Source organism: Cannabis sativa, chromosome 9 (assembly GCF_029168945.1).
Source record: "Cannabis sativa cultivar Pink pepper isolate KNU-18-1 chromosome 9, ASM2916894v1, whole genome shotgun sequence".
NCBI lineage: Eukaryota > Viridiplantae > Streptophyta > Magnoliopsida > Rosales > Cannabaceae > Cannabis > Cannabis sativa.
The window spans coordinates 28,423,888-28,443,954 of record NC_083609.1 but is presented as its reverse complement, the minus strand read 5'-3'; the positions used below and the strand labels follow the sequence as shown (position 1 = coordinate 28,443,954).

Genomic DNA, 20,067 nt, shown 5'->3' with positions numbered 1-20,067 from the left:
GTAGAATTCCGTAAAAATACTAAAAAAAAATTATTTTAAAATGTAAAAATAAAAAAGTCAAAAAAAAAATACTGAACTTAATGTTTTAGATTTAATTACGAAATAAATTGGGTGAATAGAAATTAAGATTTTTTTTTTCTTGGACTGGAAGAAATGAAGTTGGTAATGAAAAGGCACTGTAGGTAGGTAGGTACTGAAGAGGCACCGTAGTGGGCGGGCAGTGGTAACCAATTAATAGGAAACGTACAGCTCTCAATTTGACAAAACAGGGAAATCACCCCCTCAGCTTTATTTCCTTCTCAGGAAAATATTGACTGGATTACTCACAGTCTTATTGCCATTTTCAACACCTCACCAAAAGTGGTACGAAAATAAACAAAGGGAATCCCTTTTGATCATCTAATTCTAAAACACCATTAAAACCCACTCATTTCCTTTTGCTAAATAAACACACTTCATACTTCATATCATCTTCTTCACATTGTTTTCTCTCTTTCCCTCTTGCATTCCTCATACTACATTGTATCAGAATTCTTTCCTCACGTGCTTCATCTTGGTGTATGTTTTTTATTATTTTTTTTATTTTTTATTTTTTTGCTAAGAATGAAACCTTGGTTAAACGTAAAGCTCTCATTTTTACTCTGTTTTTTTGGGTGTTCTTTACGTTTATTCTTCAGATGGGTCTTTGGTATATGATGATATTTTGTGTGATTTAGTTTCTTTTTCTTTTTCTTTTTTTCATTGGGTATTTAGTGCTATCATAATCAGTACTTAGTAGCACCTTACTTTCTCGAACGGCTAAACAAAAATCTTTGATTTGAAATTCTCTTTCACAAATTCCTTTTATGTAAAGATGAATGTAGAATGGTGAAAAATGCAAAGATAGTTCCTTTTATGTGAATATGAGTATAGAATTGTGAGAAAAATGTAAAGATGGTTCCTTTTATGTGAATATGAGTATAGAATTGTGAGAAAAATATAAAGATGGTTCCTTTTATGTGAAGATGAGTATAAAATTGTGTAAATTGTAAAGATGATTCCTTTTATGTGTTTAAGAACGTTGAGAAAGGAGAAGTTTTAAGATTAGGATTTTTCATAACTGAATAGAGGAGTGCACCTTTTTTTTTGTCGTAAAACAGCCTTACTGAAAAGAGATTTGTCAAATGAAACTCAGGCTAAATATCTGTTTTACTCTCTAATTTGATCAATAGTTGAAAGTGTAGAATTGTTTTCTTATTTTGGTGTCACTCTCTAATCATGAAGCTATTCTCTAGTTAGTGGCTTTGATCAGTTGCTCAGTGTCTACAACCATGACCTTGTTTTTATTGGTTTTATTTAGAAAACAAGATGCTGGAAATGACAGAAGAAGTATGTCCAATGGAGGACGCTCTTCTTGCACTTTTAGATAACTTAGTTGGCCCAGTGCTGCCAGCTAGATTTATTACGGATAACCCTCCTTTATCTCATCAGCAAGTTGTTGCAAAACAGGTACTTTATCTTCTATTTTGTTATATCCTTAAATCTGATATGTTAATGTTTTTTTCCATGTTTACATAGACATTATCAAATGGATTTCTTGCATTCTTCAGAATTAACTTTGATACAGTAATGGAGATAGTTAGAAGAAATGTGTGTTTATTTAAATATGAAATCTTTATTTAAATAAGAAATGTGTGTCTTTATAGTGTCACAGGTGCAGATAACATTTCTTCTCGGTCACGGTCTTTGATAGTTTTCAAATAAATAGGGGTTTTATATTGTTATCATCTGGTGGCATGGCATGGTTATGAAGAGAACGCATGTAATTTGTGTATCAATTTCTTATGAAATTAACTTTACATTATCAGTGATAATCTTTAATTTTTTTGGTGCTCACAAACTCCCATTTGTAAGGTGTGTTTTTTTGACTATCCATTTCTAAAACACGGAAATCCTTTAAATATGACATTGTTTGTCCTGCACTCCTGTAGTGTCTGTTCCTAGAAGCACTTAATAAACAATTATATACAGATCTTTGCTCAGGCAATAGTAAATTCAGTGCACAACCTAAAGCAATTTGAGTCATGTTATGTCTGATATTATTCTGCTTTGATGACTAATTTTATCTCTAATTCAACTATGATGATCCTTAAGTTTTAGAGTGTTCAAGTTATGCAATCAATTCTAACCACTGAACCAGCTTTATATTAAGTTTGAGATATTATATATAACCATTTTCACATCTAGAATTCTGTATATTAACAATTTCTTAAGTGTGAATATGTCTGATCTGTAAACAAAAATTTCAATGTATCCACTGGCAAGGAAAATTTCATCCATTTACTCACATGCACAAGCATAATGCATTGAATGTTAGTCATGTAATTGCTTGTTTTGTCTTGATTTATGTTAGGTACATGCTGTAGTGTTATTGTACAACTACTACCATCGAAAAAAATGCCCAAAGCTAGATTTTCTTGGTTTCGAATCATTTTGCAAGTTGGCTGTGGTTTTAAAACCAGCATTATTGGTGCATTTCAAACTGACACAAATGAAAAACTATATGAAGTTAGATGATCTGGAGAACCATCTATCACCAACAGAGAAGTCAATTATGCAAGCCTGTGATATATCTACAGCATTAGATGCATCAAGAAAAGACCCCATTGTTGAAGGATGGCCAATTACTAAAGTTGCAGTATTTTTGATTGACTTGAAGAAAGAGAATTGTTTGTTACTAGATAGTGTGACTCAAGGGGTTTATTCAGTGATTGAAAAAGATGTAGAGGCCTCAAACCAAAGTTTAAGGAGTACAATGGGGAAATCTCAAACATGTAAAAGGAACAAAGTAATTCAAAAAATTCCAAAAGTTGAACCCGGGACTAATTCAACTGATTTTCAGCAACTTGCTTATTTAGCTGTCTTGGAAGCTACAGGTATGTAGCTTTATTATATACCATATTATTCAAGTTTGCACTAGCTACAAGTATGCTCTCTTTTATAAAAATGACAACTTTGGTTCTTTTGTTGATTAAGTAGTATTTGTACAACAAGAAGAGTTGTATTGTATTTTGTAGCAAAACAGTGGCCTCCTTTTTTAAAGCTTACACTGATAATTGAGAATTAAGCTGGTTTTCTAGAAGATAATTAATGAGATAAATCTCAAGTCTTGACCATCACGGACACAGATACATTTATTCTAAGATATGATCTACTGAATGTTTTTGCTCTTCCAATATTTCTGTATCTTTAAATCTTCTAAAAAATAAGTTAGATTGCTCATGCGTGAATGATTCTCATACATGCTATAGGTGTTAATCAGACAGATCTGACAATTTTGGAAGACCATGTTGTGTATTCTGATAGTAAAGAAAAGGCAGCGGTGCAGTTTTACATCATGCAAGCCAAATCAGTCACAGAAAATATTATTCAATTTCCCATCAAAGATGTCATTGACAGGTTTTTATGTCAAACAACCATTTCTGTTCTTTTATTTTCTGCGTACCAACCTATTAAACTGCTTTTGCTAGCCACTTCAGTAACACACCTTTGATAATGTGTATGTGACTAATCACTTGATTGTTTAACTTTTTATATTACCTTTTCTGAATTCCCTTTAACGCTTTGTTGATGATGAGGTTCTACCGTTATCTAAGGATGGTAAGCATGTCTGCTTTGCTGATGCTCTTTATCCTTTGCTATTTGAGTAGTCTGCAGGGTCCTTTGGTTAGAAAGATCTCTGGAAATTGGACAGTTACCCCAGTTGTTGAATATTTCCATCTTCTTCCTTATGGTGGGATTTTATTAAATTGGATGAAAAGGTGAGCTCATCTAGGCTGTCCTGAATATGCTTTTTTGCGGTTCTAAAAGTAGGTTTCACTAGAGTTTACATTAATTTTCTCTTTAATATTTCATATTTGCTGTTACCAAGGCCCTTAATAACAAAAATTTGGCTTAGCATCTTAATTAATGTCTAAAGATACAACACATTTATAGAATTTTAAGCATCTCCTATATGTTTATGCTTCCCTGAAATAACTTAAACCATCCCTTAAACAAGGAAAACTGCAATTTGATTGCTTCATTTTTTCAAAAGTTATGATGTGGTGATGTCATTGGTCATTTGTGTAAAGTGTAAACTAATAGCTATGAATCATCTATCAAATTGTCAACATCTAGGATTGTATTTTCTTTTTTACTTGCCGTGATTTTTTCTTCTTTACAAACATGATACAAGAGGAGCTACTTGATCTAAACCATGATGTGCAAACATGCTGTATCGTCTACGATTACATTGGGGGATTGAACATTTTGAATCACATGTCCCCCCTTTTAAGAAATCGACTCGTACAATGGCTTAAATGTTATTTCTCATGCTTGTTATTTTCTTCATTGAGATATTTTGTTTGGGTTTACGCTCTATCTTATTCATTTATGGTAGTAGTAAGATATTTCTGTATAGAACAGTCTACCAACTTCCTAAAAGTCGAGCTGTACAATCAAACATTCCCACAAGTCTTGATTTAGATCAGACAAGAAATTAGGCTGATTGGTTTTTGTTTCATTTAAGCCACAAGTCTTGCAAATTTTACTTTTGAATATTTTTGTTCCCAATTTTATCCCTTGTGTATGTGCTTAACGGAGATATGTTTGAATAGTTTACATGATTCCAGGCAGGGAAAAAGCCCTGAAAGGACGACAATTCCAAGGACATTGGCAGAAAATAAAATTCAAGTTAATTTTCATGCTGGTGGCATAAGAGAAGTTAATAGCCACAAGACAACTGCAACTGATCTCAAATCACCAAAGGATGAAGATGCTATTGGCTTTTCCAATGCTTCTAACGAGCCTGGTATCAAGGTAAGCTTCTTTTGGCTACCTATTACATTTATTTATTTATTCTTTATGTACGTATGACTCATCCAGTTCTTAAGTTCACCAAGTCTGGATTACAAAGCTACCGTCTTTGGCCATTGTTTGGACTTAGAATTTTTCTGATTGAAGGAAGAAAATGTGAGGAAATACATTGAACTTTTGAGAATCAAAGTTAAGGTAAGGAAAATTAGTTGACAAGCAAGATTTTATTGATGGTAGATCAACATGACAATGAGAGTCACTGAGATAACATTTATATTTTCTTTATTTTAAAAAGCAAATAATAATTATGTTCTACAATCAATCTTCTTGGGACTTTGCATCTCATTTAGATCTGGTTACAGTTTCATTTTCTGTTGTATGTTGCTTTAACACTACAGTTTTTATACACTTATTTATCTTTCCCTCTTTCATGATTTCCCCCATTTAAATGCATTTTGACTTCTTGGACTGGCAGTTTGAGATGGACTTAACAACAAAGTCAAACAGTTCTGACTGTGCAATTGAGAAGGCTTCTTTTGGAAATAGAATCAGTGACATCTCAAGCGGTCAAAATGGATTTGGTTGCCGTGCAATGGTTGCTTATCATTCCAACGGCATATCAGATAAAGGAGGAAATTGTTATCATACATTGGCCACTTATCAATCTTCTTCTCAGCATCTTGAGAAGATACAAAGTGTCATGGCTTCGAAACACAACTTAATGACCGAGACTGCCTTAAAACTTCTCAGAAGTAGAAGAAATAAGCTGGTATGTTTTTGTTTATGACATGTGAGTATGCTGGACAAGTAACTAAAACGTTTTTAGAGATATAATGTATATTAGGCTGCCTCTGTTTTGTACTTGGTATTTGGAACTGGCAGTACTTCTTATTTCAATCTCAAGCCTCAGATTATCCTTCTTTCAACATGAACCCTTGTAGTTTTTTGGTTTATATTGGTGATTTCATAAGGTGCTTAATCTATTTGGTAGTCTTTTTTATATGTGCTTTTAGCTTTTTCCCTGCTGTGTGTCAGATTCTCTCTCTCCCTCCATTTTTGCATGTGTTATAGAATTCATTTTCTTGTTTATGCAGTCTTTGAAGTTGCGGGATATAGAGGATGAGATTGCTGAGTATGATAGAAAAATGGAGACAATTATAAATGGTACACTTTTTCAAGTTTGATTTCGCGCCCTTCACTAAAACCATTTTGTAGGTTTTAATGGTGCCTAAATTTGCTTTATGGTTGGATATTCTCACCCATCAAGTTTGTCTATTCTGCTCTACTGTTTAATGCTTAAAGTATGGAACACAGTATATAATGGTGTGATAAAATAGAAAAACAAATAAAATTGAGTAAGGATTGCTGAGATTTTCTCTTAGAAGAATCGAATAATCCTTGAGAATGCTTTCATTGTTTTTCATACATCGGTAGTATTATCTCATCTGTAAGACATAATAACAAATAAATAGATATATAGAGTTATTCCAATGTCAAATAAACAAATAAAATAAGAAAACAAGTAAGCATAAAAGAGAGCTTGTCCATCCTTCTGCTAGTCACAGGGTGTTAGAAATATCATGTGCTTATTATATACTTGTTCTTGCTCTACAAGCAGGTGGTGAAGATGACCTTCAGCTGGTGTTAGAATCCCTCATTGAAGGTGGTAATGAGGAAAGCCAACGAAGTGCTGCTGACCATGTAAGGACTAATCAACGGGTTGAAGACACGTTAGACAACAAGAGAAAGAGGTTGTCAGAAGCCATTCTTAGCACACGAAATGCTCGCCAGGTAAATATTTGTTCACTATCCAATTAACGAAGCTTTTCTTAGGAAACAAAATACTTGAAGCTTTAAATGGATATTTTAATGCTCTCTGTGGCAGTTGAAATGTTTTCTTAGTGTGACTGGGTTTCATTTTAGATAAGCATCATGGTTTTTCCCAATCATTGAATTTAAAGCCTCTCCTCGATCCATTTTATTCAACTTTTCTGGTGTTTGTTACCAATCCAGTTCTTTTTTTTTTCCCTTTATTTATGTTTTGTTGATTATTCTAATCAGAATAGAATTGACAGGAATTGGATGATATTTGTGATGCAAACAATTGGATATTACCCATCTACCACATAAACCCAGCCCAAGGTATGATTCTGCACCCTTTTTATGTATTGACCAAACAGATACGTTGGCCATAATTGCTTCTGACGTTTACTGCTATTTGATCATTTATTACCCAGTTCTCATTTTCACACGTACAATTTTTGAAATAAGCATAAAAAACTACTATTAGAACTTAATCTAACTATACAGTGTATTTCCCAAATCCCTGCATAAAATGACTTGAGTCCTCAAAATATGAGAAAAAGTTGATGAAATATTTTATTTTGTGAATTCAGAACATCTTCCACACATAAAAACATGTGATTTGATAGTGTTTAGCTTCAGAGTTTTTATGGATATCATTTGAACTTGGAATAGTTCTTAGTAGGCAATAACTTTTTGCACTTGCTTACACTTGAATGGAACATGGCAGGACAAGAATATAATGGAAAAATGAAACCAAATTATTAGTTGTAATTTCAAATTCAAAATCTTGACGAAGATCAATATGTTCTGATTATTTGTGTAATGGGCATGGACACGTATAATTATCCAAAATATGTTTTTTTAAAAGATTATCATACATTGTTGGTAAGCTTAATTTTGGTAATTGTTTTTTCAATGAAGGTGGATACATAGCCAATGTAAGCATACAAGGAGCAGGTTTCGAATGCTCAAGTGAGGGAGAGGTGCATTCAAGTCGCGGGGAAGCACGAGAATCGGCTGCTGCACTCATCTTGGTGAAGTTGCGCATGATAGCAACTCGGTCTCTAGATAATTAGTAGGTTACAGTTGGTGGGGGATGCTACAATCAAATGCAAACTGGATTTTGTGCAAATGAAAAGTTCATGAAAATATTTTAACGTGGCCCTGCAGCTACTGCTACAGCTACAGATACTTTTTTTTACCAAGGAAAAGAGAAGTATTAATACAATCTCAAGGGAACACAGACTTTTAGTTTTTTTTACAGATGTCTTTATCTATGTGTCATGATGATCTTAATATTTCATCATGCTTTTACCTCAGATTTACAATTCTTGAATTCACATCACAATTTTGGAAGTTGAAGTTGAAGGAGAATCTAATTTGTACAAGACGAATAAACCGCTAAAACCAAACTGAATATAAGCTCACATTAACCCGTCAATTTGGGATCTGATTTGGGATTTTCCTTGGGAGGTATCGGGAAGGAATTGGAATGGATTAATATCGATTTACACAAATATGTTTATACAGGTACAGAAGAAAAGATTTTCTATTGATTCAAATGCTGTTTCTTTTTCTTTTCTTAGGAACACATACAAGATTTGTTACTACAAAAAGGATAATAGTAACTCCACCATTAACTATTTCATTTATGAATTTCATAGTAATAGAAATACATGTCCTAATGTAGGACTGGTGCCAACAGTTCACGGAAGAAATGACTCACTGAGTCGAGATCACTAACTAATACTAATCTAATAGAAAATGCTAATATAATAGAAAAGAATTGTCTTTTCTGTATACTTTTCGCAGGCTTGAGGAGAAGGTTTTTCACTAATAAATCGATAGTCAAAATCATTCCATTCTGGCTTCCTTTCTCTATCAACGTCTTAGATTTCTAAATTCTCATGCACGGTTTTGAATGAGAGAAAAAAGTGAGGAATCCTCTTTTCGACTCTAACCACTCTAGTTGTTGCTTTTCTTTCTGTTACTTCGAAAGTAGCTGCTAAATTAAAAATTATGCTTATTTTTTTTCGAGTCAGAACAAGGATTATGCCAATTTTGTATTATTTATTTGGCGTATAAAAGAAGCTTTTTGAATTTCTTGTAGAAAGAGATTTACCTAAAGAAAAAGCTTTTAATGCTGCCCAATATCCTTTCTTTGTTTTTTTTTAAATATTTTTACAAATTCGCTTCTTTTTTCTTCTCATCGGAGTTATTTCACAAAAACTTGCCATGGTAGGGAAGAAGGGAGGAACAAGCACACTTGGACAGCACAATACAACGGAGTTTGGGAAGGATGAATCGCTCTAGAAAAGGAATCTATTGATTCTCTCCCAATTGGTTGGACCGTAGGTGCGATGATTTACTTTACGGGCGAGGTCTCTGGTTCAAGTCAAGGATGGCCTAGCTGCGCCAAGGAAAAGAATAAAAGGAGCATTTGACTTCTTCATGCATGCTCCACTTGGCTCGGGGGGATCTAGCTCAGTTGGTAGAGCTCCGCTCTTGCAATTGGGTCGTTGCGATTATGGATTGGGTGTCTAATTATCTAGACGGTAATGATAGTATCTTGTACCCGAACTGGTGGCTCACTTTTTCTAAGTAATGGGGAAGAGGACCAAAACATGCTACTAAAAAACTCTACTAAGACAAAGATGGACTGTCAAGAACGTAGAGGAGGTAGGATGGGCAGTTGGTCAGATCTAGTATGGATCGTACATGGACGGTAGTTGGAGTCGGCGGCTCTCTTAGGGTTCCCTCATCTGGGATCCCTGGGGAAGAGGATCAAGTTGGCCTTGCGAGCAGCTTGATGCACTATCTCTCTTCAACCCTTTGAGCGAAATGCGACAAAAGGAAGGAAAATCCATGGACCGATCTCATCGTCTCCACCCTGTAGGAACTACGAGATCACCCCAAGGACGCCTTCGGCATCCAGGGGTCGCGGACCGACCATAGAACCCTGTTCAATAAGTGAAACGCTTTAGCTGTCCGCTTTCAGGTTGGGCAGTAAGGGTCGAATAGAGGAATTCTCGAACCCGAACATTTGGCGATCTCAGATGTGTCGATATCAATGGTGACTCATTATTTCGATGAATCATTTCTTTGGACAGAAGAAGATTATGTAAACACTTACTCGAAATCTCTTATCAGATTCTATTGTGGAAGACATAATTTTTTCTGAGGAATTCACCATGATATATCTAATTCATGCATAATATCATGAAAAAATACAACCCGAATAACTTTATGAAAAAATTAAACCACCAAATAAATATATTGGGCGAATTGAATATTATTCTAACCCGTCCAAATAATCTGAATAAACCGTATAAACCGATTTACATATTTTTTATTATAATTATTTATAACATATTACATAAATTACGTTTGATAGTTAAGCTATTTTACATTTAAAGTATGTATTTTATAGTGTTTATTTTGAAATTTAGAATTGATAATTTTAATTGTATTTAAATATTAAAGTTAAAATTTAGAATATTAAAGTATATATTTTATTTTTTTGAAAAATATTGTTTAATACTTTAATGGGTTTATTCAATTCATATTTATTTTTTAACGTTCATTTAAACTATAACTATTTTAATTTTAAAAAGCATATACTATACATTTATTTTTTTAAAATAAATTATTTGAACACCAAAAACTAACAACAATGAAAAAAATAAAAAATAAAAGTCAATTTAACGGGTTAAACTGACGAAACCAACAAAAATCATTAGACGGGATACACTTTTTTTTTTTTCATTACACGAATTACAATTAGATATTTACAACCCGACATTTATATTAAGTTGATAAAATTACACTATAACCCGATCAAACCGACCCATATACCCCTACAATATATATATGGAAACGATTTTGTCTCGTGATGTACTTTCACGGAATGTATTTCCTGGTACATTAAATAAGTCTCAAGGTACGTTACCATTTTTTAACTATAATTACCCCTAAATCAACCCCAACCCTCAGATCAAATAACTCCCTCCATCTAACTGTCATACATCACGAAATACATTCCGTGAAAGTACGTCAAAACAAAATCGTCTCCCCATATATATAATCAAACAATGCAGCACTACATCGTCAATATTTGAGAAATGAATAGCTTTTCAGCATTCCAATGTGTTTTTGTCATTACTGTTAATGCAACGTACTACCTTATAGCATTGAAGTAAATAAAGCTCGACTTGATCCCAAAATGAGTAAAACAAGATAAAACGACCGGAGATCAAAATATTTTCTAAAAAAACACCAATGCCACTAAACAAAAAAACAAAAAAAAAAGCTACCACTCAATATGAATAAAATGATACCGGATTTACATTATCTGACTACAAGATTTTCCTTTTCTTTTTCCTTTTTCTATTTTATGAGTGAAAATAATAAGCTAGAAATTTGCTTTGTCCTCCACAAACTTGTGCAAAAAACTCAAGATTGAAGCCTTGGGATCGTCTCCACTTACCTTATCCTTGATTTCAAAAATTCCCTTCATAATTCGGGTGTAAAGTCTCTCCAGCTGTGGAATGTTGAAGTTTTCTGATCGATCCACAAAATTCTGCTTTACAGACTTCACCTGGTTTGCAAACTTAACATCTAACATTGCAACATCAAGAGATCCACCTCCATCGGTAGAATCAGAAACTTCAACTTCTCTGGCAGAAGCTTCATCATTATTCTGCTCAGCAACAGATGTTTCTAGCCTTTCGGGATTTACATCCATTACTTCTGATTCCTGAGATGGCTTTAATGGCTCTTGTTGTCGAGACTTCTCTTCTGCAGTAAATATAATGTCAGCAATTGTAATTTTCCAAAATCTCAAATTTGATGAATCATCAAAGCATCCACACCAACTACTAATGTTAACAAATAGAGTACTGCCAATAACAAAAGTAAAATAACTTCATTAGCTTTACTAGAAATAAATTTCACACCAAAAAATGGGTTCAACTGCTCTGTTTAGTTTACACAAAACTGTACTTCAGTTCCTAAACTTCTTAAATCTAGCAATTATCTCGTGTGCACTAGTTTTTTCATGGAGAGATAATATGCTAGATTTTAAACAGCAAGATGAATAAAACTGTGTAACTCATATATATGAAATCACAGCAGCAGAAGCCTGAATACCTGTATTTGCAGTATCTACATTCTTTTTCGGTCGTTTTAGAGCCTCATAACTTTGATCCAGATTTACCTCTGGCTGGACATTTCGAAGTCGATTACTTGCCCTAGTTGTTCCCAACTGCACAACAGGAGTTGAAGGAAAAGTAGATCCCCCGAATTCTTCTGGTATATTCATTGGACCACCTTGTGCTGCAATCTTGTCACAGCATGCAACAAGAGCAGGGTCCATCTGTGACAGCATTCCATGAACCTGAAAGGAGGGTAAAAAAACATATTATGATGATGTTTCTTTACAACGAACTAATGCATTTCTTTTTGAAAGCCAACTGAGACAAGAACTGCTTACAGCATCTCGAAGCTCATAGCCTCTGCTAACGATCCTAGCACCGTTGTAATCATCTCCATTATAACTCTAAATTTCAGACAGAAGAAAATGATAAATTATAACGAATCTTGATAAAAATAGTTGAAGTGTGATGCCCAATGTTTTGAGCTTGTCACAGCTTGGAATAGCAAAATCATCAAGGCAACGACAACTGACAGGAATTAATTTCAGCAGAAAACTACAGAGCTCAACTCTTTCATGCAGGTAAAGGGGAAGAATCAAGAGAGTAATATTGCAGGCTTGTCCAGATGGTAAAATTTAATCTATTGATAAAAGTTTAAGGACCGAAAACTTTAAAAGTTCAGTAACTCATAAGCCCAGCATTTACTTAGAAATATATACACACACACACCTCCTGGAGTATAGTTAACGTTTCTAAACGCAAGCCTCAGTTCAATATTGGGGGGGCCTCCGTTGAAAGCAGGTTCTGAGGCGTAGGTTTCAAATGTTCTCTTTTTTAAACCATGATGATAAAAACAACATTGTAATTTTCTTTGTAATTAATAATGCCGATCCTTGATTGACAGAATAAACTACTCAAATTTTCTACTGTTTCCAACATTTTAGTAAAGATTTAGCTCTGTTAAGCCATGACCAACTTATTTAAAGACATGCAAAAACTACAAAGAACCCACACCTTTGCATTGGATACTATGAGATCAAAATCTTGAAGAAATGCCGAACATGTAATATACTGCCCAGAATCAACTCGCTGCAAAAGAGTAGCCATGTCCATTGGGCTTTGGATTACTGAACGATAGTTGGGAGCGTCTTCATCTGAGACAGGATAGTGGAAGGCACTAAACCGTTTATCATATAAAATCCTGCAGTGAAGGAACAAACATATGAATAAACATAGAGGAATATGATGCAAAAAATGGGAATAACTAAGAGAGTGTTTGGCACCGTTACTATAAACTGGTTTTTGTTTATAAAAACAAAATTCTGTCTTTAATCACAAGTAGGGGTGTTTGGCATTGTTCTCAGAAAGCATATTTTAAAACGAAGTTACAAGAAAATTTTGAGGACAACTAAAAGTTGTTAGTTTACATCACTTTTTTTCTTCAGATTACTTTGATCCCATTATTTATTACAAACTTTTTAATCATATATTTATTTATTATTTCAACAACAAACAGAACTTTTTAATGTATCAAACTTCAAAGGAGTACAATACAAAGAAAATAAAGAAAGCAAGCTTTAATTCGAAACAGAGCGTATAAACTTGGGATATAACCAAACTGTATGTCACTATGTAGCCACAATGCCAATTTAACCTTCAGCAAGACCCAGAGCCTATACATGTACAGCATAATGCTTCAGCTCTTTTTTCTTTCTTTTTTTATCTTAATCACACAAGAACTGAAAGACTTTGATTACTTGCGGGGAAGTCAAGTTCAATCATTTATGGAGAAGGCTTTAAGCTTATAATCGATCAAAAGTAAATTACTAATAATATTTTTCCAGTTTTTTAATGTATTTTAACATAATGTGTCTATATATTATTCACAAGAATATGTGGCTCGTGGCAATCTTATTAAGCTAATTAGATCCATACTTTAAACTGGTTATCGTGCCTTTAAGTTCAAACTTCTCTTAATTGTTGCCACCCAAACACCTATTCCTTAATAGTTTTTACAACTTACAGTATCCTAGACTCCGCACAAAATCCATTATAGATAGATTGTTCCAAAATTCAAACAATCTAGAACCATGCACCAGCATTACAAATTACAGCAATCTGCCCACTGTTTAGTGCTAAAAACCTCCATGAAGAATTTAAATAAGGTGTTTTTAGCTTATGTCAATGCCACACACAAACACACAACAACGGACATAGACAGTAAAATGCAACTACCACTGGAGATTTTAAAAAAATGGCAGCATTTTCAAACATTCATGAGAATGGTTAAGGGCTATCTAACCGGTTGCAAATATCTCTTAGGCACATCCGCAATCGGCGAAGGGCATGCTGCTCAGCTTCTATCTTGGCTTTTAACTCAGAGATCTTTGGTCCACTTACCACTTTTGGAGCCTTAGGAAGTTCAGGAGTAGATGACAACTCCTGGGTTTTCTTTGCCATCCCCACCGACAAGACTGACAAAGCAGCTTCAATTAAATGATCAAAAAACAATATTCTGTCTTCTTTAGTTAGTTCACCAACCTCGTAGCTGAAAATAAAAAAGTAACAAATTACGTAATATGTAGGCTGCAGAAATGTTTACAGAGAAATAAAAAAATAGATAAAAATCTCCTCAGAAGGCAGAGTTTCAAGTAAGTAAAATCATAATTGTATGCTACAAATTGTTTTATTTCAGTGTGAACAAATAAATTATAAACAAGATCACATTTATCAGACGACACTTTGAGGGTATAAAAACTAACAAAATTCTATTTATTAAATAGAATGCTACAATGAATAATATAATGTTCAAACAGGGTATCAACAAGATATAGTCTATAGATAAGCATAGAACAGCAATCAGTGTAAGCATATATCAGAAATAGAGGACTTTTTATGGTTTATTATAGATGAGGGTTGATATATATTCATTAAAAAAGAAAACATACACAGAACGGAGCGAAAATATTGAAGCAGACTCTGAATCAATTTCAGCAAGGGATACTGATGAAGTCCCAAGTAATAATATAGGTAAATCAGATGGCAATTCTTCTAACAAGGTCAGCAAAACAGCCCTCAATTGCTCGTGTGCCTGGAAAATTTTAGTAGTGACAAAGAAACATTCAATTATAATACCACAGAATCAGCAGCATTACAGAAGAACAAAAATAGGTAGAATGACTATACAGAATTAAATAATAAAACAGCAAAATGAAGTATGCACTCACAGTCTCCCACCAAAGATGAAACTGGGGCAAATAAAGGATGGACGGTGTTGTTCTTCTTGCTTCACCAAATATATGTACCAATGCCTCCTCAGGAGTCTTTGCACTGGGATCAGAAAGTAGAGATGATAGACCCAGAGAATGAACAGGGAACTTCTCTAGTTCGTGCAAAATTGCAGGCCCAAGATGATCCTGTTAAACTAAAGCAGTAAGTAAATTTAGTTTTTGGCACCAATGGTTACACATATCGACAGCAAGAAGTTCCGGAAATATTTACCAGTCCAGAACCTTCACTCCCATACAACAGAAGCCGGGGCCTATAGACAAGAGGAATTGCCGATCCATAGGAAAGTAAAGAGAGCTTAGTCAATTCAGAAGACATTGCAAGGGGGGGAAAATTATCAAATATAGAGTTCATGGCTTTAAGCAAATGTCTTTGCAAACACGGTTTAACTACTGAAGACAACGGTCTAGATTGAACAGTGGCACCTCTGTGAGCAGCAGGAGTAATGGCTGACATGGCTTCAACAAAATGACACTTCTCAACCCTGACTGAATCAACATCTATGACATATTTGTCATCACTTGTATAAACCTGAGGATACTTTTCACGGAATGCACGAATGGCAGCTTCAGTGCAAAGAGCCTTCAAATCAGCACCACAATATCCAACACAACTAGCTGCAAGTTCTAGTTTCAACTCATTTGAAGGAGGATGCTGCCATTTGCGGGTATGTATATCTAATATTTCAGCACGTGCCTCACAACCAGGCAAAGGAAAGTTGAACTCCCGATCAAAACGACCAGGACGACGCAAGGCTCCATCAATAGCATCAATTCGGTTTGTTGCACCAATTAAAACAACTTGTCCACGAGAATCAAGACCATCCATCAGAGCAAGCAAAGTAGATACGATGGAATTGTGAATCTGTTCTTGTTTGCTAGACCTCACAGGAGCAAGTCCATCTATTTCATCAAAGAAAATTATGGAAGGTTGATTCCTTTGTGCTTCCTCAAAAAGTAGCTTCAATTGTCTTTCTGCCTCACCAACCCATTTGCTTAAGACATCAGCACCCTTACGCATATAAAAGCTCACCTTCTGCCCAGCTTTTGATGCAGCACAAGCCAATGCCCTAGCAATCAGCGTCTTTCCAGTGCCTGGGGGGCCACACAACAATACCCCCCTTGGTGGGGTGATATGATAACTGGCAAAGAAATCAGGATATAATAAAGGAAAGAAAACCATTTCCTTCAACGCATCAATATATTCTGAAAGTCCACCAATGTCTTCAAAACTCACACTCTCATCAACCTGTAAAGGTTGAATATCAGCCCCTCCCTTTGAACTTGGCCCTGCAGTTTGAATCCCAGAAGTCAAGGTGGCCAAAGCATCACCCTGATGACCCCAACCTGAGGCTGCAGCATTCAATCCCCATGTTGTTGTCCCATGCATGTCAAGCCCGCCAAAGAGCCAAGGTGGTCCAGATCTACTCCCACCCCGTCCCCATGGAATTGCAGGGCCTTGATCCAACTCATCCACAAGAAGAGAGTCATCAGATTCTTCTGTTCTTGTAATCCGGTGACGCTTATGAACCCGTGATCCACTTTTCCTAACATCCCTGCTAACCTTAGTCCCCATTCCTTGACGTAAAACCCTTCGAGTAGATCTAGTTCTCGGCTTTCCTTCTTCTAGAGACATACGACGGACTCGATTCCTGAGATCATACCGCCTTCTTCCATCTTGTTCTTCTTCACCCTCTTCATCATCACCATCTTCCTCGCCATCATCACCATCTTCCTCTCCATCATCGCCATCTTCCTCTCCATCATCATCGCCATCAGCTTCAACTTCAGCTTCAACTTCAGCTTCGCCTTCACCCTCACCCTCACCTTCGCCTTCACCTTCACCTTCACCTTCACCTTCATTTTGACCATCACTTACTTCAATATCTTCAATGTCATTCCCATTTTCGGTGTCATCTTCACCAACTTTTTCTTCTGAACTGCCTTGTTCATCATCAGATTCCATAGTTCGCTGCCCTCTTGCAGCTCCCCTCAAACGACGAGGCCGTAATCCTTCCCGTCGAGGCATTGATTTATTTTCCATAGTATTTATATTCTTCGGGAATGATAACTCATCTTGGCTAACATTATTATCAATCTGGTTCCTCGAAGATCGATATGAGGGTCTCTGAAAAAGAAAAAAAAATATACAAAAATCACCTTAGGTCACAAACAGAATAACCATTATCTACTTTATTGTACCAATTTTACGCATATAAACAATCAAACCTTGTCAAATACAAGGTCTTCAACATAAAACCTTACCATCATGTCCTCATCCTCGGAACCTGAACTGTCCGTATAGTCCCTACGATCTACCATCTTCCGCTTTCTAGTTGACCGCCGGAGGTTAGTTTCGTCTTCCTGGAAACGAAAGTATGTCATTTATGCATCCACTATTTTTTATTTTCCTAAATGTTTGTTTAAATAGGCAAAGAAACAGAAAGTCCGACAATATTTCTATATCGCTCTCTCTAATTTTTTTTTTGGTAACGCACAACAAAACCATTTTCTGAGTAACAAAAAAGGAATGTTTCTTCAATTCGAAGATATAAATGGCAGGTTCCATTAATGCAAAAGATTTAACGTCAAAACACCATTGATATTATCCTTCATAGAAGAATATCGTTTGACTTAACGAGCCATGATTGACAGTCACATTCCTATATTCGACCTCAAATCTAATTCAAATCTCCGACATTAAATTCCATTTAAAAGCTTTGGTTTACTCCATGCGTATTTTTCAATCCAAAACCATATATATACATCCATCTCTAATCTCAACGGTACAATCAAAACCCTAACACAAAACAACAAAACCTCAAAGCAAAAGAAAACTCGATAAGAGGTGAGGAATAACAGTTGCTCACGTTGTTGTTATTAGAGGCGTGATGGGTCCGGCGAGAGCGATTTCCAGGAGAGAGCATCTTGGCAATGCGAGAAGCAGCGGTGCGGGTCTTGGTCTTGCCCTTCCTCTTCCGAATGATATTGGCGGGGCCGTAGAAGTAGTAAGCGCGCCCATAAGCCTTAGGTGTCCTCCTGAGCCGGTCGCTGGACCTAACCGGCCTCGAATCCGGCTCATCACTCTGCCCCGATCGCTTTGAATGCATCTACAAACACCCAACCAAATTTCTTCCCGACTAGGCTCCGCTTTGGCGTCTGCTCCGAATCATTATCAACTGCCGGGAAAGAAGGAAGAAAAAAGAAAAACTAAAGAAGAGAAGGAAATGAATTACATGAGAAACACGGAAGAAATAATGGAAAACCCTAAATCAGTGAGCCTCGAGGTCGAGTCAGAAGAAGCCATGCAAGTTCTGGAGGGAGCTAGGGTTTTGTACAGGGTCAGAGAGAGAGAGGAAGTGATACAATACAACCCCTAATTTTGTTGCAGAGGAGACGTATTTACCAAAACGCCCTTAACCCTCCCTTTGAAAGTTTACCCATAGGAAACGAGGTAGGAGAGGAATAAATTGGTATTTGGTACTCAGTCCCACTTGTATTTTCTGTTTCTTTCTTTTTTTTTGTCCAATAGAAAGTGTATTTTTGAAAGGCTGAAGAAGCCATAACACCCTTAGAAAAGAAGGCATAGCAATTACCACATTAAGCCACCAACACACACTTAAGGCTATAATTCATGCCTCCAAACTTTGGCTGTTAATTTTAGTCGTGTTTCTTTTAAGTTTCATTGCGGATAAGCTTATAGTGTTTGTAGGAGGTCTGTTGTTAGTCGTGTTTCTTTTAAGTTTCATTGCGGATAAGCTTATAGTGTTTGTAGGAGGTCTGTTGTTAGGAAACCAGTCCTCGTTGTAATGCTACTTCAATTCTGTTTTGTTTTCCTTGTTTTTTTTTAAACAAGCCTTTTCTTTCCTATCAAAAAATAAATAAATAAAAACTTACACAAAAGTGTTCACTGAAACAAACTCTTACACATAAAAGTTATAATCTTTTAAAATTACAAAGGTTACATAAGTACTCCATACAGCATAACATAAGCTTCAATGACATGTGGTTCAAAAGCCAACACCACACTTAAATTGCATCCCCCACCCAGTTTGTATATTGTATATTCCTAAACTCATTTTTATTGTTGCTTATCCTACTTTCATGCTGTAGAATTAATAGATTGTTGAGTATTAAAGTTAGACTAACCCAACCTAGCAATTAGTATCACTTGGTGCTCATTTTAAATAGATTTTACTATCTAGAGTATGACATATTGACAATGATAAGTTTTTTTTTTTTTTTTTTTGATGTAACTGAAATGGAGAAAGGAAAACAAGGAAACCACGAGACAGTTACAAAGCATGAAAGGAGCTAGATTCTCCAAACCCGATCCTCATCTTGTTGTAAAGCTTCTCGAGCATGCCGATGGGCTTCACCATTGTGATTCCTCAAGATATGGTGGAGAGAAGCATTAGGGAATGATGATAAGGATTCTCGAATCAAGGCAATAATACTGGACAACGCTGAATTGTCCTTCCAACTACCTTTCACCTTCAAGATCAACTGCAAACAATCGGACTCAATGGAGGCTAAGGGGATCTTGATTGCAGAACACCAGAGGAGGCCCTCTAGCAGAGCATGGGCTTCTTCAAAAAGGGGAGAGGAGGCACCCCATTTTAAGATAGAGAACCCTACAGTATGCTGGTTCTGGTTGTTGCGAATTGTAGCTCCCAAACCTGTTTTAAGCTACTTGAGATCGAGGGCAGCATCAATCGAAAGAGCAAAGTGGCATTGTGGAGGAGAGTGAGGAACTGGATCAATTACATTAGTTGGTTGATTGTCTTGGATAGATGGGATTCGATCTGAAACCTTGGACTCCAAAGGATCGGTATGGATTGTGATAGTGTGAGCTTCTTGATAATCCTGCAATAAAGAGTGTTATACCCAAAATTCAGTTGTGTACCAGAAGCTGACACATGTCCTATAAAAGGCATTTAAATCAACTCAATAAATATAATAATGACATTATATCATTAAATGTA

General features: G+C 35.6%; 2 protein-coding genes across 9 annotated transcripts; one reads left to right on the top strand and one right to left on the bottom strand.

Annotated features, from left to right (window-relative positions):
* The first annotated feature begins 200 nt into the window (after positions 1-200).
* Positions 201-8,083, top strand: LOC115723376 (uncharacterized). Of its 8 annotated transcripts, none has more exons than XM_030652843.2 (12): positions 201-363; positions 1,340-1,488; positions 2,393-2,915; positions 3,291-3,438; positions 3,690-3,800; positions 4,638-4,839; positions 4,984-5,031; positions 5,312-5,605; positions 5,931-6,000; positions 6,455-6,627; positions 6,912-6,978; positions 7,564-8,083. In XM_030652843.2, the coding sequence occupies exons 2-12, from the start codon at positions 1,348-1,350 to the stop codon at positions 7,716-7,718; spliced, it is 1,932 nt and encodes a 643-aa protein (XP_030508703.2). In that variant the 5' UTR covers positions 201-363; positions 1,340-1,347; the 3' UTR covers positions 7,719-8,083. The 8 variants fall into 8 exon arrangements, with proteins under 8 accessions (XP_030508703.2, XP_060959605.1, XP_030508705.2 ...); XM_061103624.1 differs by lacking the exon at positions 201-363 and adding an exon at positions 371-558 and having other exon boundaries at positions 2,549-2,915; XM_030652844.2 differs by lacking the exon at positions 201-363 and adding an exon at positions 371-558 and having other exon boundaries at positions 4,653-4,839.
* Positions 8,084-10,941: 2,858 nt separating this feature from the next.
* Positions 10,942-18,747, bottom strand: LOC115719566 (ATPase family AAA domain-containing protein At1g05910). The gene is made up of 10 exons (XM_030648664.2): positions 17,953-18,747; positions 17,348-17,446; positions 15,297-17,210; positions 15,023-15,211; positions 14,744-14,886; positions 14,098-14,343; positions 12,810-12,996; positions 12,134-12,199; positions 11,791-12,037; positions 10,942-11,439 (listed from the first exon to the last, which is right to left on the bottom strand). Exons 1-10 carry the CDS (start codon positions 18,190-18,192, stop codon positions 11,054-11,056), a joined length of 3,717 nt encoding a protein of 1,238 aa, XP_030504524.2. The 5' UTR covers positions 18,193-18,747; the 3' UTR covers positions 10,942-11,053.
* Between the last annotated feature and the right edge of the window lie 1,320 nt (positions 18,748-20,067).